At 43.4% G+C, this 25,767-nt stretch overlaps 1 protein-coding gene across 4 annotated transcripts; it reads right to left on the bottom strand.

The window, feature by feature from the left end:
• Nucleotides 1-4,480: 4,480 nt before the first annotated feature.
• CPOX (coproporphyrinogen oxidase) lies at nt 4,481-25,049 on the bottom strand. 4 transcript variants are annotated; one of them, XR_005883918.1, is made up of 8 exons: nt 23,827-25,049; nt 21,705-21,848; nt 21,335-21,445; nt 20,307-20,448; nt 17,866-18,084; nt 15,463-15,567; nt 14,683-14,855; nt 4,481-4,554 (listed from the first exon to the last, which is right to left on the bottom strand). XR_005883918.1 is itself a non-coding variant. In XM_040980595.1 (7 exons), exons 1-7 carry the CDS (start codon nt 24,344-24,346, stop codon nt 14,768-14,770), a joined length of 1,329 nt encoding a protein of 442 aa, XP_040836529.1. In that variant the 5' UTR covers nt 24,347-25,049; the 3' UTR covers nt 13,600-14,767. The 4 variants fall into 4 exon arrangements, 2 of the variants coding, with proteins under 2 accessions (XP_040836529.1, XP_040836530.1); XR_005883917.1 differs by lacking the exon at nt 4,481-4,554 and adding an exon at nt 13,380-13,412; XM_040980595.1 differs by lacking the exon at nt 4,481-4,554 and having other exon boundaries at nt 13,600-14,855.
• Nucleotides 25,050-25,767: the final 718 nt, after the last annotated feature.

Genomic DNA, 25,767 nt, shown 5'->3' with positions numbered 1-25,767 from the left:
ACCAAAACAAACAAGCCACTCAAGAAATGGGCACGGGAAATGGGCAAACATTTCACAAAGGAACAGGCCCAAATGGCAAACAAACATATGAAAAAATGCTCCAGTTCCCTGGCAATAAGGAAAATCCAAATTAAAACATCGATGAGGTACCACCTAACACCAGTAAGATTGGCCCACATAAACAAGAACACCAATGACGCTTGCTGGCGAGGATGCGGGGAAAAGGGAACCCTACTCCACTGCTGGTGGGAATGCAGGTTGGTACAGCCTTTATGGAAATCAGTCTGGAGAACACTCAAACAACTCAAAATCTGCATACCATATGATCCAGTAATAGTACTCCTAGGAATATATCCAAAACACCTGTTTCACAACAAACCAACATGCATCCCTATGTTCATAGCAGCACAATCAGTAATTGCAAAAACATGGAAGCAACCGAAATGCCCATCAACAGAAGATTGGATAAGAAAGCTTTGGTTCATCTACTCCATGGAATACTACTCAGCTATTAAAAAAAACAAAATGCAGTTCTTTGTGGCTAAATGGGTCCAACTGGAAACTATAATGCTAAGGGAAATGAGTGAATCCCAAAAGGTTAGATATCACATGTTTGCCTTGATTTAACCTGTAATTTTTGTTTGGTTGTTATTTTTTGAACCTGTCATTGATACTGTCTCAACCCAGATGTTTCGAAGAATGGAACTTGCATTATTTTTAACATATTGTTTACTCAATACTATGTCAATTAATTCCATAATGTTGTATATTGACACTGAGGTTTTGTTGGGGCTTTTAACTGACCGGAACTTTACTCTGTTAGCTCTACCTTCAGACCAGAGAAGGTCTCCCCAAGAGGCCACTGAACTTATCTGGACAATAAGACACTGGACTTTATGCTAGGTATATGCTTGCAAGGAAGGAATCTCAACTGAACTTGAACTGTGGTTATACAGCAAGGTGGAGGAATCCACTATGGGGGGAGGGGTATGGGAGGAGTGAGGGGAATCCCCAGTGCCTATAAAACTGTATCACATAATACAATGTTAATAACAATAAAAAAAAAAGACTTTAAGTGTAGTGTAACTTAATTTATAGATAACAGATTCTTAACGGCCTTGGACCTTAGAAAAACCATAGAAATTTGTGGTGGGATCCAAAACAACCCTGACACCCTCATAAAAGGAGGTTGTGTGTGCAGAGCAGGAGGGGGTCTCAGGGCGGAACAGATGGATAAGAGGAGATCCGTATGCTAGTCCTGGAGGCCCCCGGAGGCCTCCCAAGAGCTTTCACCATAGAAGCAATGGATACTTTTTCAAGTATTGCAGGTATGGGCATCAAGAACCGTATCCTGACTAACAAGGAGATCACAAGGAAGGTGAGTGCCCTCAGAGGCTGAGAACTCTGAGGCCAGTCATTTGCTATTGGATTTCCCACACAGGATGGTAGCAGCCCAAAACCCGCATCACAGGGCCTGGTGACATTGGAACTACAGCCAGGAACTCTAGGTGGCACTCAGAGATAAAAGGATTGTAAATTTCCTTCTGGACTCTGCTTTTTCTGATCCTTACTTAGTTCCAGCTTTGGCTCCCAGGCCTCTCTTACACTGACCATCAGGGTTGCTTAGGAGCCCCCAAATTAGTTCAGATAGACAGAGACTAATAAAGGCCAGCTAGTTGATAATCACTCAGCTTGCACCTTGCTGATAATGCTTCCTATTTGGCTTTTCAGAGAGACAGAGAGAGACACTGATACAGAACGTTTGGAATAGCCAGGAAAAAAGCCAACTAGCATATACTCGCTCAGCCTATACTTACTGATCAGGCTCTCTATTTACTTTTTGTGGACTTCATTAGATAGGCTATAGAGTTAAATTCTTCTGTGCTCACTAAGTTGTTGGAGATTTCCCTGCTCACCTACCTAGGACTTTTCTATTTTTCAATTATTAACATATGAATTGTTAGAATTATAAAACTGTTTTTATTATCCTAAAATCACACTTGAATGATATAAATGGCAAAGTTTAAATTGTAAGTTAAGATTCTCCCCCCAAAAGCTTTTATTAACTGTTAATGCTAAACAAGATGTAACTGCATAGAAACTTTGATGTTAAGTTCATACTCAGCTGTTACATGATGAATGTTAATGTTGATCCTTTCACTGTTCCTGTACCACTCTGATTTAGGTTAAACACAAAAACATGATAGCTTGGGATAAATTATAGCTGTTATTTTTCTACCTTCTACCAAGGATCCCTAGATGCATCCCTGGAGAATACCTGGCTGCGTGGCCCCCTCTCTCCGTCCTTTTCTCAGCTTGAAGTAGCAAGAGTGATCACCAGTCCCTATCCCTGATACGCAGCCAAGGCTCATTCTCTGGGGAAAAAAAGATGTTGAGGAGTTAGATGGAATGATAGGCAGTTAGGGTGTGTGGTTCCTGGTGAAGTCATCTTTGTATAATATATAATATTGTTTCTTCCCATTTTTCTGCTCTTCCAAGAACATGTTACCCCTAGCTAAATTTTTCAGGCCTAATTTTACAAAACACAGAAGGGGGATTTGTAGGAGGACATTGTGACCCTAGAAAGTCAGCCAGCACAAGATTACAACTGATTGGATAATATTTGTATGAGAACAACCAAATGGATACTTTTTGTATAACTGATTGGATATCATTTGTATGATAACAACTGAGTGAACAGCATGTGAATGAGAACACTTGGTAGAATATACAAAACAAAAGCCTGACGCAGTGGCATAAGTGGTTAAGGTCCTCGCCTTGCACGCCCCGGGATCCCATATGGGCGCCAGTTCTATCCCAGCAGCAGAGGACGGCCCAAGGCCTTGGGACCCTGCACCCAAGTGGGAGACCCGGAAGAGGCTCCTGGCTTTGGATCGGCATAGCATCGGCCGTTGTGCTCACTTGGGGAGTGAATCACTGGACTGAAGGTCTTCCTCTCTGTCTCTCCTCTCTGTATATCCTCCTTTCCAATAAAAAAATAATAATAAAAATAAATCTTAAAAAAAAAAAGGAGTTCCAAACAAAAGTATAGAAACAGTTAATGGGTTTTGTTGATAAGCTCAATACTTCCTCCCTTATCCATATGACCCTCAGTGTATAAAGTCTGATGCCGCTAATAAACTTGTTATTGACCATCAGTCAGAGTCCACACGTGTTATTATCGGCTCCATGCACCAAGTCCATCACAGCAGGACAGAGACACTTACTAATGTTCATATTTCTTCTCCTTGGCCAAATTTGTTAGTTTAGCATCTCTAATACAATTATGATATAGGTTGAGCATTCCTCGACTAAAATACTGGAACCAGAAGTTTTTCAGATTTTGGTTTTTTGTTTTTTTCAGATTTTACAATATTTGTATACACATAGTGAGATATCTTAGGGATAGAATGACAGTGTAAACATGCCTCATTTATCTTTTATATGTATTACGTTCATAAGTTGAAAATGATTTTGTAAGGAGTTATTCGAACATGCCACCCTGGATCTGGCGTCATTTCCTCCTCCTTACAGTTCATGAAATTCATGCCAGTCCATCTGTTCATCAATCAGATGGAACCCAACATTTCACCTGAGAGTCCCACCCCCAATCTCTCCCAGGCCCATTCCCCATCTCCGCCCACTCACCAATTATCCTTAGGCAATCACCTACAGGTACCAATCCCCTGGGCCTGCCCTCAATCGCCCCAATCCTGGCCTGCCACACCTTGTGTCTCACCTGAATGATACAGAGTCCCCAGGGGCAGCTCTGCCCTCTCTCTTCGGCAGTCATTCCTCCTTCTTCTCTCTTCCTTTCCTGTCTCTCACCATCTCATTCCCGTTCCTGCCCAGCTTGAATAAAACCTCCTAAAGTAGCTCAGAGCATCTGGTATTTTTGGCTCAGGCCAAAGAACCAGGCTGCGGGAATTAGCTGCACGTAACAACAGCTGTAAGAACTTTAAGTGCTTCTAAATAACTAACAGATTTTATGTAATACTTAACATAATTCCATGGAGAAAAACAACTTCTTATGAAATGGGCATCATGGTGATTCTCAAAGTTTCAGAGTTTGTAGCATTTTGGATTTTGGATTTCTGTATTAGAGATGTTCAACCTGTACTAACATTTTTTTTGTCTTGTTCTCACCTTTTGATTTCTCCCCTTCCCTCTTCTTTGACTTATTGTGTTATGTCTTTCCTAATTTGAATTAAGAACTATTTGTCTTTATTACTTATCAATATAAATGTTCAAAGCTTCAGTAAAACCTTATGTTAGCTATGTATTGCAGGTTCTAGTAGGCACATTTTATATTGTCATTATTTCCTGGATTTTGAGCAATTTTGATTTATATTTTCTCTTTGGCCTAAAACTGAACCAAGAAAGAAAAGTGTTTCAGGGTTCAAGTCACTTCTCTACTCCTAATTTCAAATTTCTGCTGATACATACCCTGGTTATGGCTTGAGTGGTTGACCTCCTGCCACCTGCATGGGAGAACTTAGATTGGGTTCCTGGCTCCCAGTTTGGGACTAACGCAGCTCAGGCTGTTTCAGGTAACTGGAGAGTGAACCAAGAGAAATAAGTGCTCTCTCATGCTCTCTCTCTCTCTCTCTCTCTCTCTCTCTCTGTGTGTGTGTGTGTGTGTGTGTGTGTGTGTGTCTCTCCACTCATCTCTAAACAAATAAATAAACAAAAATGTCTTAAAAAGTTCATGGGTTGGCAATGTGGCTTAGTGCATTAAGTACTAAGCTTTAGTAGGTTAGGCCTCTGTATATCATCAGCATCCCATATGGGTGCTAGTCTGAGGCCCCATTACTTCCAGTTCAGCTCCCTGCTGTTACGCCTGGAAAGCAGCATAAGATGGTCCAAGTCCTTGGGCCCCTGCATGCCTTGGTTTACACTGTGTGCTATGGTTCACTGTTACAAAGCCTGCAATTCTGGAATTTGAGAGACAGGTGCTGAAGGAGTGAGATCTAACAACAGAATCCAGTCAAAGGGAGACAGGGGACTTGAGGCTGATAGAGGACAGGGGTCCCAATCATCCCCCAAAGCCTCCTTCTTCTCTGATCACTGACAGGCTTAGCTCACACAGGTACTGTTCATCATCACAGATTGCATGAAGATTGTTAGACAACTGTCATGTATATCAGGTCTTGGTTATAGGAGCATTCTTACATTTTCAGGCTGATTTACAGTTTTGCTTTTTGGACTCGCAGAGGTCTTATGACTGCAAGTTCATAGCTATATATTTAATTATTGTTATAGGAAAGTAAAGGGACTTTATTATCCTAATAATTAAGTTTCCTCCTCATTAAGGTCTCCATAGAAACCTTCCTTTAACATAGTCCTTCCATTTGCCTTGACTCTGGAACGTGTTTTGAAGGGTTATTAGAGTGTGGTCTTCCAATGATCCACCCTGATTTCACTGGTTGACCTGAATATGAGAAACTCCCAGTGACTAACCCTAGTCCAAAATTTGAGACAGCCTTGGCCTGCTCAGGGCCTGGTCCCGGAAAAGATCCTAACGCACACGAGAAACCAGAGGAAGCTCCAGGCTCTTGGCTTCCAATTGGCTCAGCTCCAGCCACTGTGGTCATTTGGGGGGAATGAACCAATAGATGCAAGATGTTTCTGTCTCCCTTTCTCTCTCAGTACATCTTACTTTCAAATAGAAGCAAATAAATCTCTTTAAAAATCATTTAAAATTATTTTAATAAGATGTAGGAGATTTTTAGTTTGAGGTTTGTTGGTTAATTTTTATTATTTTTTAAAAGATTTATTTATTTTCATTACAAAGTCAGATATACAGAGAGGAGGAGAGACAGAGAGGAAGATCTTCCATCCAATGATTCACTCCCCAAGTGGCTGCAATGGCCGGTGCTGTGCCGACCTGGAGCCAGGAATTTCCTCCAGGTTTCCCACACAGGTGCAGGATCCCAAGGCTTTGTTTTCCCAGGCCACAAGCAGGGAGCTGGATGGGAAGTGGAGCTGCCGGGATTAGAACCAGTGCCCATAGGGGATCCCGGCACATTCAAGGCGAGGACTTCGGCTGCTAGGCCAAGGCACCAGGCCCAGGTTAATTTTTTATTTTTAAGATTAGAGCATATTGGGCCCGGCACGGTGGCACAGTGGTTAAGGTCCTCGCCTTGCACGCCCCGGGATCCCATATGGGCGCCGGTTCTAATCCCGGCAGCCCCGCTTCCCATCCAGCTCCCTGCCTATGGCCCGGGAAAGCAGTCGAGGACTGCCCAGGGATTTGGGACCCTGCACCCGCGCAGGAGACCCAGAAGAGGCTCCTGGCTTTGGATCGGCATAGCATGGGCCGTTGTGCTCACTTGGGGAGTGAATCATCAGACGGAAGATCTTCCTCTCTGTCTCTCCTCTCTGTACATCCGCCTTTCCAATAAAAATAAAATAAATCTTTTTTTTAAAAAAAAGATTAGAGCATATTGTTAATACAGTTTTTTTAAAAATACATTATTATTTTTTAAATTTAATATTACAGTTGCATAGGGTCTGGGATTTCTCTAATCCCTCCCCAAATTCTCACAGCCTGTCTGATTTTCCTCATATTATTATAATAGCATAGTCCTTCATAAGCAGTCATAAATCCATCATTCTGTTATTTAAGTGGGTACTGGCATTACTGGCACAGACAATGCCAGATAGTCCAGCATCCTATTGTCAAGATCTATCCAAAAGTTTTATTGTGAGTCAGTCTTTGATTTGGAAGTAGAGATGCATACTGCATTGAATCTTCACATCTGGATAGGACATTCTCCATTACGCTGTCACTACTTTCCCACAAATGAGAAGCCATGCAACAAATTCAACAGCAGGAATAGAGTTAAAAGAAAAGATTTACAGCACCATGGAGTTAAACAACATGCTACTGAATTGCCAATGTATCAATGAAGAAATGAAAAAGAAAACACAAAAGCCTCTTGGGGCAAACGATATTACTGTGTGACCTATGAGTCTGTGAAAAACTTGATAAGAGAAAAATTATTTGGACGAAATGAAAATCAAAACACATGTCAATGTAATTTCTATTTTTTCTTGCGAATTTTTTGTGATTTAAAATATGGTCATTTTCTCCCTTGTGTGGAAGAGCTGTCCATATTTTCAGTTTGCAAAGCAAAATGTCTGCAGGCTGGCGATGCTGGTCATGCAAGTCTACAGCTTCTCCATCTCTATGTGTATTTTCTGTGTTGACCCTTCAGGAGCTGAGACGTTCAAACATTTATCCCAAAAGTGCTTCAGTCTACTTCCACATTATAATGCATTTTCTCCTTTGTAAATAGCGCTGTCTATTTTGGTCTGCTGATATTCATAAGTTTGTGTCCACATTTTAAGCGCCCTTCTCCCTATATTACACACTTATGAATTCCATGGTGGTTGGTTTAAGGATTACCGTTCTGCAAGTTGGAAGTTGTACTTGGCCGTATAGTTGTCAAATTTGGCATTCTGAAACATTTTGTCGTAAGTGCATTTCTTACATATAAGGGCACTTGAAAGAGCAAGTGAAATTAAAAGGCAAGCTTGATTCAGTGAAAAAATTTCAAAATCCATACATATTTGACACATTTCCCAGGAATTTGTATAAAGCTGTTGGCTGTTGCTTTTTAGTCCCATTGAGCCTTTTTGACAGGATGCTAGGAAGGCTACTTTGAATTGCTAGTGGATAAGATAGGTGCATAGTTAGAGAGCTAGAGATAGCCATCACACACACCCTGGGAGAGACACCAATTTACATGAGTCATCTTCAAGGTTATCACAATTAAGCTATCCCTCTCAACCTCAATTCTCCTTTTCCTGTCAAATGAATATTGCTCTCTCAAAACAAGGCATGCATTTCCCCATGAGCTCAGACAACTCACAGCTCAGGGTCTGCCAATTCTACCTTAAACATTCAATCTTAATGGAATTTTAGGTATTACCAGTTGCCAGCATCTTCCAGTAATAAAGTGGGAAATGCACCAGAGTGGAGCCATTTGACAAGATTTAAACTGCATAATCATTGGCATTGTTAAGTATGCAGTGACTTCTCAGTCATTGCATAGTTAAAGACAGCTTAGTCGTAGAGCAGATTAAACCAACTCCTGGATTTGCTTGAGGTAACTTGCTCCGCCTACTGGTTAATCTAAGACTTTCATATTTAAGCACAGTGAGAAATTGGAGACACTGACAAGTTAATGGAAACAATTTTATTTTCTAAATTTTAATGACTGAGATGATATTGACCATTGATCTTAAATATTCAAATTTAACTTCCAATTCATCAAAGATCAACATAGGCCATGTGTTAACATGTTATATTTTCCGTTCTGATTTCCTTTCCCCTATTCCAGGTGTTGGGATAGTGGCTTCTCCTGTACTACCTTGTAACACGCTCCTTTCTCCACCTCCCATTCAGTCTGTATCCTTTTACACTGCTTGCAGTTCCAAAGTAACTCACCATCTTCAATTTTTTTCAATTATGGTCTTTACACAAATATGGAGTAAATTTATATTTCTAGACCAGAATTCTCTCATTATCTCTAGGCACATTTATACACTACAGTGCAGAGGCCGTACATGGATTTCAAGCTCATAAAAAAAAGCTCTCTGGCTTTGGTTAATACCATCTAACCCATTCCAGTTATCTATTTCTGCTTAACAAAATCTAAAGACATATAATATCAGCCATTTTATTATGCTCAAAGTTTCTTTGGTTAGGAACACACAGGGATTGCTTGTCTCTGTTCCACACACCATGGCAACAGCTGAGAAAAGTTTTTTGTTGTTGTTGTTTTGTTTTTTAGTTACTGGACATTACAAAAAGTGGAGCAGAGGAATAGGAAGGGGACATACAGATGAGAAACAGGTCCTTGTTTGGTTATTTAGGAATACATTATTTTTGACCACTGCCCTCCTATTGAGCAGAAAGAACAAAAGCATTAAAGAATAACAAGTCAACAGAATTTAATTCATTCATTTGTGTTAAGGTATATACTAATAACAATGCTCCCTGGAATATCTACTGAATTATTTATTATACATTTCTGTGGGGTACAATGTGATACTTTGTTACGTGAGCACATGAGCAATATTAAACTGGTTACTTTGCATTTCCTTAACTTTCACTTTATTTTATTGAAGATTTATTTGTTTATTTCGAAGGCAGAGTTACAGCAAGAGAAATAGATATCTTCCATCTGTTAATTTATACTCCAAACAGCTGCAATGGTCTGAACTGAGCCCATCTGAAGTGAGGAGCTAGGAGTTTCTTCCAGGTCTCCTATGTGCATGTAGGAGCCCAAGCACTTGGGCCACCTTCTGCTGCTTGGGTGCATTAGGAGGGAGCTGGATCAGAAGTAGAGCAGCCAGGATGTGAACTAGCACTTGTACAGGATGCTGATTCCACAGGATGAGGATTAGCCCGTTACAATGCTGTGTTGGCCCCACAAAGTTTTGTTTTTCCATAATATATATACCATCCAGAAACTTTTTGGAAATCTTTCATAATCTATAGATCTCAAACTATTTTGTAACAATATGATTTATATTTTAATGCTATTTTCCATGAAATTTTCAAAGTACCCTGATATGTCAACTGATTGAAACTTTGATCAGTTAAATTGATGTCATATTTCATGTCCAGTTTGAAATGTGAAAGGAAATTAATAGGTGACTGGTTCTTTAAAGTACTGATTGAATGAACTAAACTTCTGGATGAAGCTGACTATGTTGAATGAAGGATGGAATGCAGCTCATCTTGCTCTGCTGGTATATGCCAGTGCATACAAATAAAACTACCCATACAAACAGGTCTGTGAAGATACATGTTGCACAACCCATTTCTTGGGGTTTCAGGTATTGACACAAGAGAATTTGGGGAAGCCATTTGTGGACAGAAAAGCTTCACCAACTTAAGTGCACTAATCTATAAGGAAGTACTTATTTATAAAAGACATCATACATGTTTTGTGATAAGCAGAGTGTACATTGGATAACTGTATGAACGTAGATTGTGGTAACAAGTTTAAAAGGTGCTGAAGGGATAGAAGATTGACACAAGGAAGGCTTCTTGGAAAGGCTATGAACTGTGCATGGAAAGATGAGCAAGGGGACAGGAGAGTCCAAGCAGAGATGGCCGCCACCTGAACATAAGGCAAAAGGGATAGAATTCAGGGCATGTTTGGAAAAATGGTGTGTGGAGGGCATTTGAGTCTGAAGTACATGGAAGAGATGTAGATTGGAGTAGAGAGACAGGAGTCAAAGGGTAGATTGCTTTGAGTGTCAGACCAACATTAGAATCTTTTCTGTAGGTGACAGGACTTCAAATGCCTTTAAATGCGTCACCAGGATAATGACAGTGGGATTTGGGGGAACTATTTCTGAAGTGAGGGGATGGAGGTCAGGATGGTCAGAACCAAGGGAGGTACTGAAAAACTCAGGCTAGAGAGAAAGTGAGACCAAATAACGGTAGTGGGAAGGAAATATGACAGGACTGAAGGGACAGATCTACTCTGTGATTTTGAGTGTGGAGGTATTGAAGAGGATCACAAATTCCTAGACATCCCTTCCGCTTAGAATTCAGACATTACTTGCTACTCCTTGAACCTGGAATGGCCTTAATAACTACCCAGTGGAATGTGAAGGCAAGGCTACTACTTAACCCATGAAAAGGTCAGAAGAGAACCAGGCTGTTTCTGTCTTGCTGGCTAGAATATGTGTTTGAACACACTCGTAGGCACTGCAGTCTCAGCTTAGATGACCATAGGGCTTGACTTGCCCAAAGCAAAGCACAAATTTGCAAGTAAAACACCTGCAGATGATTCCCGTCTTGATGAATTGTAACCCATGACAAGATCATATCCAAAGGAACAGACTATTGGACTTTCAAATACAAGAGGTATTCATGTCAAATGCTAGCTGACTAGGTGGGTGCTGTGGCTTGAATGTTCTTTCTCTCTCTCTTTCTCAAAGGTTCATATGATGGAACCAGTTCTTCAACCTGCAGCTATAAGGTGGTGACACCTTTAAGAGGTGGAGCCTGGGGGGAAGTAATTAGGACATTGTGGTCACTGCTTTTGCATGTGATGAACGATGAACGCTGCACATACAGAGTGAGTTGTCAAAAAAGAGCACATTATTACCAAGCCACATCATCCATACGCACAGCCTGTTCTGTATGTGTCCAGGTTCCTTCGTGCTTCTCTACCATATTGTGATGCAGCTTACAAGGGCCAAACTGATAGGGCTTTCTGCACTCAAAATAAACTTCTTTATAGATTTAAAAAAAAAAAAGCAGCATGGACTCACCTGTTTTGTTACAGAAACAAATCGGACTAATTAGGACAGTGGATTTAAGAGTGGTCAGAAAGGCACAATGAGAAGTTTGCTACAGAACATTTACGTCTTTCCACCCAACCATACTTCTGCTCACTCTCAGGCGTGTGTAGTACCACAGGAATTAGCTGTTCAGCCCGTTTGAAGATACCTGGTCTAGTAGACTAAGGATAGATGTCAATAAGAATTTCAAAGAGAATTCAGCTTAAAAACCAGTAGTGATTTTTCAATAGTGCAATTTATTTTTCCAGACACAACTTCATGCACATTAAATGCATGATTAATTAAGGTCATGAAATGGCACAGAAAATGTTGAAATTTTACCTTAGTCCAGTATCCAGCCACCAATACTCTTAAATATAACTAAATGGACTAGCAGATCCATACAAAAGATGACCAGCTTTTTTGTTTTTAGTACTTTAGTAATTATTTGAACATTTGTTTCTCTATGCTTATGTTTTGCCCAGCATCAGCTTCGCTGAAATATTATTCATCAATAAAGTTTTGTAATTTTAAATATCAAGTGTAATGAATTTTTAGAAATGTTTATGTATGCAGTAATCACTGCAATAAAGGTAGATAAATCGAGGCCCGGTGTGATAGCCTAGTGGCTAAATCCTCTCATGAGCCAGGATCTCCTACGGACGCTAGTTTCTGTCCCAGCTGCCCCACTTCCCATCCAGCTCCCTGCTTGTGGCCTGGGAAAGCAGTAGAGGACGGCCCAATGCCTTGGGACCCTGCACTCACATGGGAGACATGGAAGAAGCTCCTGGCTTCAGATCAGTTCAACTCCACCTGTTGTGTCCATCTGGGAAGTGAATCAGCAGATGGATCTTTCTCTCTATAAATCTGCCTTTCAATAAAAATAATCTTTAAGAACAAAAAGATAAAGGAATTTCTATCACCTCAGAATATTCTTTCTTGTTCCTTTCATAATCAACTCCCCAGCCCTTGCCTGCTTACTGTCATTACGTTTTGACTTGTTTAGGTTTCCACACAATGTTATCAACAGTAAGTTTTTCCTTTGGCATTATGTTTTTGATGTTCACCCATGTTTTTGCATTGATTAGTACTTACTCCTTTTCATTACTGAGTAGAATTTAAGATTTATTTATTTTTATTGCAAAGTCAGATATACAGAGGAAGAGAGACAGCAACTCCAAGTGACCACAATGGCCGGCGCTGCACCGATCTGAAGCCAGGAGCCTGGAGCTTTATTCAGAACTCCCATGCGAATGCAAGGCTTCGGGCCATCCTCAACTGCTTTCCCAGGCCACAAGCAGGGAGCTGGATAGGACACAGGGCTGCCAGGATTAGAACTGGTGCCCATACGGGATCCTGGAGCATGCAAAGCAAGGACATTAGCCACTAGGCCACTGTGCCGTGCCCCCTGAGCAGCATTTTCCTATGTGTATGTATCACATTGACCTGTTGATGATCACCAGGGTTGTTTGGTAATTATATTACCCAAGAATCAAGCTAGGGCAAGCATTGTGCTACAGCAGCCTAAGCTGCCACTTCTCCTCATCCCATCTCAGGGCGCTGGTTCAAGGCTTGGCTACTCCAGGTTTCCACTGCAGCTTTGGGATAATGCATCTGGGAAGCCGTAGATAACGGGGCTCACGAGCCTGGGTCCCCGTTATCCACATGAGACACATGGATGGAGTTCTTGGACACTGGCTCGTGCTTGCTCCAGTTCCAGCTGTTGCGGCAATTTTGGAAGTGAACTAGCACACGTAAGATCTCTCTCTCCCTACTTATCCCTCACTGTCACTCTATCTTTCAAATGGAGAAAGCTTTAAAAAATAAACAAAGCTTTTCCACGAATACATTTCTCTGGGGTAAAATATTTAGTAATGAGCAACTATGCCTTTTTTTTTCTTAAAGTCAGATATACAGAGAAAAGGAGAGACAGAGAGGAAGATCTTCCATCAATGGTTCACTCCCCAAGAGACTGCAGCAGCTGGAGCTGAGCCGATCTGAAGCCAGGAGCCAGGAGCTCTTCTGGGTCTCCCACATGGGTGCAGGGTCCCAAGGCTTTGGGCCGTCCTCTACTGTTTTCCCAGGCCACAAGCAGGGAGCTGGATGGGAAGCAGAACTGCCAGGATTAGAACCAGTGGCCATATGGGATCCTGATGTGTTCAAGGTAAGGACTTCAGCCACTAGGCTATCTCGCCGGGCCCCATATATGCCTTTTATACTAGAAAATATTTGTGGTTTTCTATAGCAATTATTATGGCATACTGAAGAATACAAAAATTTCTTATTTTCTTTCATAATAAAGTTTATTAAATCTATTGTAAAATAGTTGGAAAAATGTACACATTTCCTACCCCTAAAAGTCACAATCACATATAATCAATGTATTCCAGGACATTGTTTATTAATATGTGTAAAAACTATTATAATCTTCAATACATTGACACAAATAATACCATATCACAAACAAGAAGTTGCACATTAAGAATTTTGCTGTGATTCCCTCTTATGAATAAAGTTGTGAATATCTCATTTGAAAAGGACGATGATCTTAATTAGTTGTACAAAGAAATATTTGCATAAAATGCCTATGTGTTTCTTATATTAGTTACATCTGCTTTAATTACAGAAAGAAAATATAACCCATTTCACTTTCCAAATGGGAAACATTGCATACAACCATAATAGTCTAGGACTGTTGTTAGTCTAAACTTTCACGTTGAAATATCTGAAATAGCATGTCTAAGTATGAGGATCCAGGGATATAAGCTTTTATTTTTGAAAGAGCAGAGATCCAAACATTAATAAATTATGGTTCCATAAAAATCAAAATTACAACTCAGACATCCCTTGTTTAAAGAACACTAATGTCACTTTATAGTCAGAACTATAGGTCACTCAAGTGTGACATATGCAGAGATTAAGAAAATTTCAAGTATGCTAAATATCAATCATTATAAAAATGAATATTTATTTTACTATGGATTCTGGTGAAAAATACATAAAGATTATATCAAAGAGACTTCTGTCATGACCAAGTAAAACTTTCACCTTCAACTTATGTTCCTAAAATTACTTAAAAGGCTCAACTTCACAAAATTAATGAAAATAAGATGCATCCAACATCAGTGACTTTTGTGGCAGAAACGGAAACTTTAAAAAAATATATAAGAAACATCAGAGGAGCAGCTTCCTGGCATATATAATATTTATGTTCTTTTCACTTGACTCTGAAAACTCCATGTCAAATTCTGTAAACCAGTCACATAAAATGATTCTAAAATTACAATAAGTTTTTAAGTAATCACCCATCTGACAACCTGCCACCTAGCCACCCATCACTGACAGTACACAGCATATTCTAGCACCTACCAAGTGCCACACGGTGGCAACAGTGCAGGCCAGAGCGGCGCAGAGACACGCAGCTGTTCCGGGCCTGTCCGCCGCGCCGCCCGCATCAGTGCACCCAGTCCCTTGGATGGCGCAGGACTTCCAGGATTTCCGCTTCTTTGGAATTCTCAGAGGGCGAATGCATGTACTCCCATCTATGCATGTCCAAAACAGAAGCAAAATAATAATTCTTCAAATAAGTAAAACAGATAAATAACATCCTAATTTAAAAAAAAAAAAAAAGAAAAAGTCTTACATCTCTTTGTCTTGACTGTACCTAATGTGCCTAACATCAGTTAGACTTTGTAAAAGCATGTACTGCTTAGTAAATAAAGTCATTTAACAATCCTGGCACATATTTTGGCTGATATTAACATCCTAGAGTCAAAATACACTTGCAATATCAACCAGGGTCCCCTGAGGGACAGGATTCAGGAGACACACAGGTGGACTTTGGTAGCTTTAACGCTTATACCTCACTCTCCCAAGCAGAGAATCAGGTAGGGGAGGTGCATCCCCATGATGCAGCCTCCATCCCTGCTCCTCTCCAATGCCTGTTCTTACAGTTATGGCCTACACCAGCCTAGCACCCTTTGACGACTCCAATCTGTGTGGCTGTAAGTACCTGACTGTGATTTTCTTGTAAAATCAGCAAAGTTGCAACCAACTAAGCCTCAGTGGAGACATTTTCAGGGTTAACTTTCATCCCCCTTGAGAGCTGAGGGATTGGGGTGGGTTCTCTAGGATAAGCCATGTCCTTACCGGGCAGTGAGGGGTAGCGACATCAAGATGCTTTCAATCCTGGAGCCTGGAGTGAAGAGGCCAAACTTTGTGCCCCGATCATACAGCAGGTTAAACTCGACATACCTGACATAAACACAGCAACAACGTTAAACTGTTTGAGATGAACCCATGAATATGTAACAGGGGCCTTCTCCTGCCATTCCCCACTCCCCAGTTGGAACTGGCACAGAAAACGCCAGCTCACAGCCCACTGAGCTGTCTCCATCTAGAAAGACACAAATAAAAGGTTATTCTACTCACTAAACAATGGGAGATAGAAGTCCTCTGTGTTGGGACAGACTCTAAAAGAACAAGGTTATGTTCTTCCCACAAACAAGCAACATGGTCACAAAGCTGAGAGCTGAAGGCACAGCAACAAGGAAGGACAGTGCCCCTCTCTCAGGCGCTCCCCCATCTCTGATGGTTCAGAGTGGATTCCATGCACTGTCTGTGATGGTTCAGAGTGGACTCCATGCACTGTCTGTAGCTCTCTCCCATCTCTGATGGTTCACAGTGGATTCCATGCACTGTCTGTAGTTCTCCCCATCTCTGATGGTTCAGAGTGGATTCCATGCACTGTCTGCAGCTCTCCCCCATCTGTGATGGTTCAGAATGGATTCCATGCACTGTCTGTAGCTCTCCCTCATCTCTGATGGTTCAGAGTGGATTCCATGCACTATCTGTAGCTCTCACCCAATGCGGTATAAACTTTTCCAACTCAAGAGTCAAACAGAGCTAGCAGCAATCTGTTACCCAAGGACTGACATCCCCAGCTGCCAGGGTCAGATCCGGATCCCATCCAGCATAGAAATCTGTGTCTTTTTTTTTTTTAAGGTTTATTTATTTTTATTGGAAAGTCAGATATACAGAGAGGAAGAGAGACAGAGAGGAAGATCTTCCGTCCAATGGTTCACTCCGTGAGTGGCTGCAACGGCCAGTGCTGCGATGATCTGAAGCCAGGAGCCCTACTCTGTTCTGGGTCTCCCACACGGGTGCAGGGTCCCAAGGCTTTGGGCCGTCCTCTACTGTTTTCCCAGGCCACAAGCAGGGAGCTGGATGGGAAGCGGGGCTGCTGGGATTAGAACCAGTGCCCATATGGGATCTTGGTGAGTTCAAAGTGAGGACTTTAGCCGCTAGGCCATCCTGCCGGACCCCGGGCCTGTCTAACATGCTGGGATAGAAAAGGATCTCTCCTCAAGTACAAATGAAAATTTATGCTGCACAAGTCAGACTCAGAAACCTGAAAATGCTAATAAAAATTTCCCCATACAAATCACTCTATAATTCATAAGTACTTTTTAAATCTCAATTATTATCATTCTACTGATACTGTCTTAAAGCCCAACTATTGCAAAATATCCTGGAACCTTACACTTCCTCAATACTTAAAGCATTGAATGGGTATGAAAACTTATCAAAAAAAAAAAAAAAACTTGCCAAAATGTAAATAGGAACCACAGATTCCTGAATTTAGTGTTAATTGTCCAGAATTGTTATGCCGGACAATCAACATAAATGGGAGAAAATCCACTTTATAACCATGGAACTGTAGTACACAGGAACTAAGTGACAGTGAGAAACTGACACGGGCTGGCGGATGGACAATTTGAGGTGATGCCCACGTACACAGCGGCTGAAGGCGACTTCAGGCTGGCCACCCTACGGAGCTGGGAAGTCCAGTGCACAGAGCGGCTGAAGTGAGGAGCCCAGGGAGACACATGAACCTGCTCTAACTGCTTCACTTCCTTTCCATGTTGGAAACACTGCAAGTTTTAAAGTCAGGAAGCCTACTTCTAACCCAGGATAGCTGCCTGTCTTACACAAGGGACTCAGGTTTCTGAGAACACGTTGTTGCATCTGTAAAATAATGGTTATACCTATCTCACAGTTTTGTTGAGAAAATCAGATGTGAAATGCCTATCTCAATGGTTACATAAAGAGCTTCACAATTTGTAAGATTCTCCATTAAACATGAATAATTTCTGAAACTGCCACTTCCACTAAAGTAACTTCCGTGAATCTTTAAGATGAGTAGAAAAATGGGTAAGGCTCGAAATATAGAAAACAGCACAACCTCTAACTGATGCCGCTACTTTGGTATAAACATAGAAAGCACCAGGGAAGCCTGAAAGAAATCAGGTCAACTAAATGTGGCAAGGATTTCCCACCGACCTACTGTGAGACCCTAACACCATGACACGGAGCTCGCTATTTTTTGAATACTATTTTAAACAATGCTTTCCACTCATTACTTTTTCTTTAGCGCTGAAAAGAAACCAATGTGGTAATAGCACAACTACCACGGACGACACAGCACGGATCACCGTGGCAGCCGCCCCCTTCCTCCAGCTGCGGCCCTGGCTGCCGGCTGTGGTCACTCACCGTCCTCTCCTGAGCTGCTGCCACAGCTTCTCCTGGGCTGTGAACGACTCATCGCAGTGCTTCTTCACCAGCGGGATGTAAGACGGCACGACCGCCTGGGCACAGCTCTGCACAAAGCGAAACACCTCCTCCTTGGACGGAGAGTCCAGGTCATCAAAAAAGATGCCGCCGATGCCCCTCCGCTCTCCACGGTGGACTATGAAGAAGTAATCGTCACACCTGGCACATGGGTCCAGTGGGAACCAGAGGGCGGGGAGGAGGGGAGAACATGAAAATCAGGAAGTCTGGCAGTCCATGACACTGTTCGTCGCTAATAATTTGGAGGTCTTTGTGACTAGCTATGAAGGCGAAACTGGGACCTCAGACAGATTTTTTTCGCAGTTAATATTCACTGAAGAAAACACTTAGGCTTTTATCTGACAAGCAACCGGGTCACTTTCCACAAGGCTACCACAGGATATAAGGAGTTTCATGTAAAAAGAAATAGTCCAGCATTAAAGGCTTATTTTTATTTGTAAGAGTTACAGAGAGAAACATAAAGGTGGCAGGCTGTCGTCAGCCAGGAGCCAGGAGCTTCTGCCCTGGCTCTTACATGGGTGCAGTGGCCCAAGGACTCAAGACAGCTTCCACTGCTTTTCCAGGCCAGAAGCAAGGAGCTGGATTGGAAGTGGAACAGTGGGGACTTGAACTTGTGCTCCTACAAGATGCTGGTGCTGCAGGCAGAAGCTTAATCCACTATACCACAGCACCAGTTCACATATTGCATTTTTGAAACAAGTGATGTTGCTACCCTGAGGAGCACAGCTGCTTTAGAAGAGGGAGGAGGACAGGAACCTTCTGTTAAAACACTGTCTCTCCAGTGAGCTCTGTATTTGCCACAGAAGGGAACTATTAACAATCTGTAAGGTTCCGTTCGGCAGTAAGGTTCTTGCTAAGGCACACTGACTGCAGAAAGGGTTGTGGAAGAAAAAGCTCCCGAGTCATTCCATTCTCTCCTGACCCAGGATCAGCTCAGCTCCGGCCGCTGTGGCCATCTGGGGAGTGCTTCGAACAATGGAAGAGCTCTCTCCTTCCCATCCTCTCTCAGCCTCTCCTTTATACATCTTCCTCTCAAATAAAAACAAATACATCATTTAAAAAAAAAAAAACCTGGGAGAATGTTCAAATGTTTTATCTATCCTGGAAAATATTTTAAACATTTGTTTCATTTTTATTTGTCTGAAAGACTTGCAGAGAGATCTTTCATCTGCTGGTTCACTCTCCAAATGGCCACAACAACCAGAGCTGGGCCAAGGCAAAGCTGTAGGGCCTGGAATTCCATGAAAGCCTCATGGACAGGTGGCAGAGACCCAAGGACTTCAGCCATCTTCCACTGTTTGTTCCAGGCACATTAGAAGGAAGTTAGATCAGACCTGGATAAGAATCAGAGCTCATACAGGATGCTGACCCTGCAGGCAGCAGCTTAAGTTGCTGTGCCATAACATGAGTTCTTTATAAGTTCAGGATTTTAAGGCTGAACTCCGTGTTCTTATATAAATGTTAACATTCCATAATTATTAACTCTAGAAACAAAGAAAAATGACAGAAATCTTTTAATTCTATCTCTCAGGAATGTCAAATTGAGGGACTGCACCGTGGCACAGCAGTTAAAGTTAGGGCTTACATTGCAGTACGCCACAGTGTAGAGCTAGCTCCAATCCAGTTCCCTACCAGTGTGCCTGGAAAAGCAGCAGCAGATGGCCTGAAGGCGTCGACCCTTGACCCACAGCAGAGAGACCATGATGCAACTCCTGGCTCTTGGCTTCAGACTGGCTGAGTTCTTGCCATTGTATTTATTAGAAGAGTGAACTAGCAAACCGCAGATGCCTCCCACTTCACCACTCTGCCTTTTAAAAAGTGAATAAATCTTGGGGGAAAAAAAGACATTTTTCTTTAAGCACAATTGAAGTTTTTACTCCTATTCTAAACAATTTATGCTGACTCCACTTGACATCTTGCTGTATGTGCTTGTTGGGGTTGACGAACAGAATCTGGAATTGCACTCTCGTCCAGAGCCACGCCGCCCTGATCAGACCCAACCCTCCGATGCCCTCACACGTTCCCAAGCCAATGTCAGCATCGTGATGCTTGAGGGGGTGAGACTTCAACTGCCTGCTCTGGGATGAAAGTGCTTCTGATTTTCACACCTGGATCCCGTTATGGTTTATGTTCTACATTATGTGGTCTCAGAAAAACATGCTGCCACCCAACATGTCATAGATACCTGAACATTCCTGGGTTTAAAAAAAGAAAAAAAACCTACTAAAATTACCTAAGATTCTATTTTTCTGATGAACACAGTAACAGTGCCATGTGCACAGGCTGAAGAAGCCGTTCCGGAACTCAGCGAAGGAAATGGAATACACTGCTGAGGAGATGACATGTTCAGTACTCTCACTTACCATTTTTTAAATTTGGGGTAAAGATGTGGTCCATGCTTATCACAAGCCTCCTTTAGAGTTCTGTGAAAATGGACGGCATCCTCTTGGTTCAAGTACGTCGGAGTGAGGTCGCATCCACCACCAAACCACCACTGCTTGTTACCTATCCAAGTAAGACACAGGGTGCTGATGTGGACTTTGAGATTCTGAAGGACCACCGATGATAGCTAACTGAATTCACTGGCCTCGCTTATCAAAGAAAAAACAGTGACAAGCAAGAAACCTTTAGCTGAACTTCACTCCAAAAACCAGGAAAGAACAGGTACAAGTTGCAAAAAGGAGGTAGGACGCTAAAAAGTGAGTAGGACTGGCCTGCAAAGCGACATGCAGAACAGTGAGTGATAAAACATGACAGTAGACCAGGCAGTGGATCTCAGCTCTGGATGTGTATTAAAATCACACGAGAGACCTAAAATAACCCTGCTAGGTCACAAACAAACAACAACAACAAATCCAAGTGTGTTAGTGCCCAAGCTTCCATACTTTACTAAACTGTGGTTCTGATGAGACCCAGGCTGAAACTCAGGCCCATGAGGCAAGGTCAGCTGTACTTTGTTTTGACCCCTGTGCAACAATGGCTCAATCCTCAAAAACTGGAGCCCTGTTTCAAACTCACTGCTTAGGTACTGGGAACTAGCAGAGCAAGGCATTTGGAAAATATTTTCTCAAAGCCAAGCTTTCAATTTCAGGTTTCTATCCATGTGTAAGGAATTTGTCAAGAACGCTGAGTGCAGTTAAAAGTCCCGGCTTGCTAAACTGGCCACTGTGTGGAAAGAAATATACAGAAGTCAGGACCAGTCAACATCCCTCTCACTTTCCAAGTCCAGTGTATGATCCATCGCATCTGCCAAGGAATAAGCCCTCCTCTGCTCCTGATACGCCAAGACAGGATTGCATCTGTCCTTTCCCGCTTTTAAATATGATATCGCTTTCTACTTTTATTAAAAAATGTACATTTTGCATGGTACTGTTACCCAGAGAATACTTACCATCAGCTTCTTCTATCTCAAAGTATCTGTAATTGAAGTGGATAGTGGGAGCATGAGGATTCTTCGGGTGGATAACAGAGCTCACACCCATTGCACAAAATGGCAATTTGCCTGAAAAATAAAATATGTGGGTTATAGCCAATCACCTGCCTGGCTACAAATTAACTCTTGTGAATTGTTTTAATTTCAAAAGTTGCTTTTTAACTTGTGTCTGCAAGATTTTTGCAAAATATGAACATCATTATCTGGCATAAGCATTCAAACGGTTTTTAAATTTTTTCCCAGAAGCAATATGTTTATTTTATAACTGAGCCTTGCGCTTAAAAAGTCAGCAGGGACAACTCAGGGCGGTGGGGATGACCTGATTTACCATCTTTAGTCTTCAGAGTTTTTCCTCTGCTCCTCATTTGTTTTGCTGCTTCCTCAGAAAGATTTCCATGGACGACAGAAATGCTCACCCCAGCTTTTTCAAAAACACGCCCATCTTGAAGCACACAGCTGATGCCACCGCCTCCTGATAATAAAGAACAAAATGGAGGGGAATGTAGAAGTGGACCAAACCTGCAAACAATCCCTGCAGGCAAGTGGGTCGATCAGGAGTGCTGCTCTTCCTAAATCTATTATCAATGCATTTATAATCCTTGTGTACAATAAAGCTTCTCACGAGCCTAGCTTAATGGTAACAATAAAATGAGCAAATACTTGCTGGGCCTCCTCAAATCATTGAGTTAAAGCCATCATCCAAACATAAATCATTGAAGGATTTTCCCTTCCAGGGTAACTGTTGAGAATGGGATCCTCTGGTTATGACCCATGGGAAAGCTAATGTTACAATACAGGAATGGTGCATATTAGCAAAGATGTTCTATAACTACTGACTTTTAGAGCTCCATTGTTTCAGTGGTGCTTTTGTTTGTGTTGTCTGCCTTTCCTTGGGACATTAGAATCCCCAATATATTCCAACTTGCAGCTTTTGAATAAGTGAAACATTATTTGGGAGATGATTAGCTTCTGCTAGCATCATCACAAGGGCATTGTGAAAGGGTTCATTGTAAAGGTGAGTGTACTCCTGGAAGTCTGGAATCTCCGGAGAGACACCTGCATCCCGTTACGAGCAAAGCTCCTGTTTCCTGGAGAGTTTTTGGATTTGCAGGAAAACAGCTACCTTCGAGGAATGCTATTTTATTACTGTCTGCATTGAAGTGATGTAATCAGACCCCCAAGCCCAGATGTTGTAAATTCCTGTCGCATGCTTTCTGTTTTGTGTCACTGCTAGCCCCAATCATGTACTTGCTCACAGTCATGTAGCTTTTGATTATCTTACTATAAAAACCTCACGATTATTTCATTCGGGGAGAGGTTGCCCCTTGGACTAGACAATAAAATCATCTCACTCACCTTGGAGTCTCGCTCGGATTTACTGAATCCCAACAGCGTTGTTTCACGAAGCTCCATTATTTGGTTTCTTTTACTTAGAACTTTTAAAGGCTTATCAATTTACTTAAAAAGCAGAACACCAGAGAGGGAGGGAGGTGGTGAGACAGGCAGAGGGAGAAAGAGGGAGGAAGAGAGACCTCCCATATGTTGCTCTGCTCCCCAAACGGTCCAGACCGGGCCAGGCTGAAGCCAGACACTCCAGCCAGCTGTCCTACACTGGTGACCTGCACCCAAAGCCTACTGCCTTCCTACCTGCACGGGAAGCAGAGCAGCAAGGACTCCAACGGGCACTGGGCTTGCAAGTGATGACCTAGCCTGCTACCACACCACACCAGCCCCTCCACGAACTTTAGAGGATCTAGTACAACCCTTGCCTATTCCAAAAAAGAAAACCAAGGTCTAGAGGCAAAACGCCTCATCAGAATCACACAGCTAGCAAGTGACTGACAATGTATCCAAGTGCTACTCATGTTTATTTATGCTATTTATCCAAGTGCTTCAGATCATTTTCTAAGCACGTTCACGTATACTTATTTCACTTAATCCTCATACTACCCTTAACTGTAGTGTTTTCGGCTCATTTCACTAATGGACAAACAGGCACAAAATGAGGAACCCGCACGGATCAGAGAGCTCAGTCCAGCACTTGAGATTGTGTCCTGGTTCGGCTGTGTTCCCTTGAAAACATTATAACAATGCTAAACACTGAGATAACCAAATGCAGCTTCACTTAGCATCGATATAAAGCATCACGGCTCAAAACCCGCCAGCGCCGGCGTTGTAGGAAAAGTCGGGAATCCTCCAAGTTCATGATCAAGCCATCACACAGACAACATGATCGCACATCTAAGAGCTGAGCTTCCATATTCAAACTTGGCATTGAGTCCACACCTGAATGCATGCACAAGGCTGACCATCCTCTGAGGGTCCGTCTTCTCGCATGGCATTCCATACAACCAAGGGGCCCTCCAACCCCCAACCCCTAATCTGATGGTTGTCGGGAGTCCCACGGCTTTTCCCCTAATTCCTCCTCCGCTAGGGGCCGACCTCCTCACCTTCCTTCCTCTCCCAGCGGTCCACAGAGAAGTTGGCAACTCCATCTACCTGTGCCAGCGCCTGGCACACCTGAGCCTGGGTCTCCAGGATTAGCAACTCCATCTTGGTCTTCATATCGTTCGGTCTCCGTCGCAGCTCCTGCAGGTCGGTCACAGGCATGGACATGAAGCAACTGCAGCGGCGGGCCAGGTCGTCTTCCTCCTCGGGTTTCTCGGGAGGCAGGCTCCGCGACCCGGAGCTCTTGGGAACCATCTCGGCCCGCTGCACGTGCCCAAAGACAGCAGCCGCCATCCCAGCCAAACCTGCCAGAGCCGTGGCCAGTCCGGTCCCCAGCCAAGGGCCGCCCCGAGCGGTGGGGCCGTGCCCCATCCCCCGGCTCTGCTCCGTGCCAGCCGTGCCAGGGTACCGGCCGATGGGTCGGGCCGCGCAGCGCCGTGACCAGGCGCGCAGCTCCCCGCGGCCGCCCCACGCCGTGCGCCAGCAGGGGCCAGCGCTCAGCCGACCCAGGTGCAAGGACATGTCGCCACAGCCCTGCTCACGCCGCACTGTCGGCTCCTGGAGCTCCCGAGCCGGGAGAAGGAACTTTCCGATTAGAAAAGCGACAGTCGAGACGGGCGGCGCGCGGCCAGAGGAGCATGCTGGGAGATGTAGTCCGGCTGCTATCGCTGCCTGCAGCGGCCGAGCTCTGTGCCCAACAGATAAGGTTCCCTGGCGCCCATCAGAGCAAGGTCTGCGGCCAGGAGTTGGGGGCCCCGGGGACTGAGAGGGCTGTGGCAGCCCAGAGAGCGATAAGAGCGGCTTTCTAGTCACGTACAACCTCGATTCTGCTCGGCCCACGGGAGAAGACCAAGCAGGGCTGGAGAATGCAGGGAAGAGCCCTAGGTTCCACTCCTCATCCTGTGCCCTCCAGAGCTTCCAGAAATTGCAGGAGCCATGGGTTTGAGCCCGAGAAGCTCCTTGACTAAGGGCCACTTTCTCAAGGGAATCAGGCTCCTGAGAAACTGTCAGGAAAAGACGGCCCAGAGTTCAAGTCTACATCACAGTTCTTTGTTTCTGTGGCAACCACTTGATCATTTTAGAAACAGGGAAGCAAAGGGCGCTTTGTTTAAGCAGCATACAACTCCTGTGTTTGAATGATTAGGAAATAAGAAAATTTTGTAACGATTTATTTTATCCTTATTCGAAGGGCAGAGTTACAGAGAGGAGAGTCACAAGAGGAGATGTCGTTGGTTTCCTCCCCAGATGGCCACAAAGGCGGGAGCTGAGTGCATCCCGAGCCAGGAGTTGCTTTTTGTTTTGTTTTTCAGGTTCCCACTTGGAAGCTGGGGCCTATGCACTTGAGCCATCCTCTGCTACTTTCCCGGGTCGTAACCAGGAAAGTCAAGTGGAGCAGCCAGACACAAACCGGCCTGCATGTGGGATGCCAAGCCCAAAGGCAGTGGACTGGTGCTGCCAATACTACCACCCCAGCCCCAAGGAATGAGAAAATTAAAAATCCATATCCCGGGTCACACTGCAGCATAGTGAGTAAAGCTGCCACCTGCCATGCCTATATGAGCACTGGTTGGAGTCTCTGCTCTCCCCTCCTAATGCAGCTCCTTACCAATGCTCCTTAGAAAGCAGCAGCTGATCACTGCCCCTATGTGGGAGGCCTGTGCCTGCCTCCTGGTTGGGCATGACCTAGCCCTGGCCTTCACAGTTATTTGGAAAATCAATCTTAGTTGGAAGATCTGACTCTGTCTCTTGAATTCTCCTTCTGTAACTGCCTTTCAAATAAATACAGCTCTCTTTGCAAATGAACAGAAAGGAAGCCTATTATGGTAGAGGACTGCCAGATGCTTCTCATGTTTGCCATTTGCAACAACTCCTGTGGACAAGGCCAAACACCCCCACCCCGCCCCACTGTCACTCCCTGCGCCGACAGACTTGCTCCTCGGCAT

Source organism: Ochotona curzoniae, unplaced genomic scaffold (assembly GCF_017591425.1).
Source record: "Ochotona curzoniae isolate NIBS_2020 unplaced genomic scaffold, NIBS_Ocur_1.0 contig_3498, whole genome shotgun sequence".
Classification (NCBI taxonomy): Eukaryota; Metazoa; Chordata; class Mammalia; order Lagomorpha; family Ochotonidae; genus Ochotona; species Ochotona curzoniae.
The sequence above is the reverse complement of the archived record's forward strand: the minus strand, read 5'-3'. Positions and strand labels throughout refer to the sequence as shown.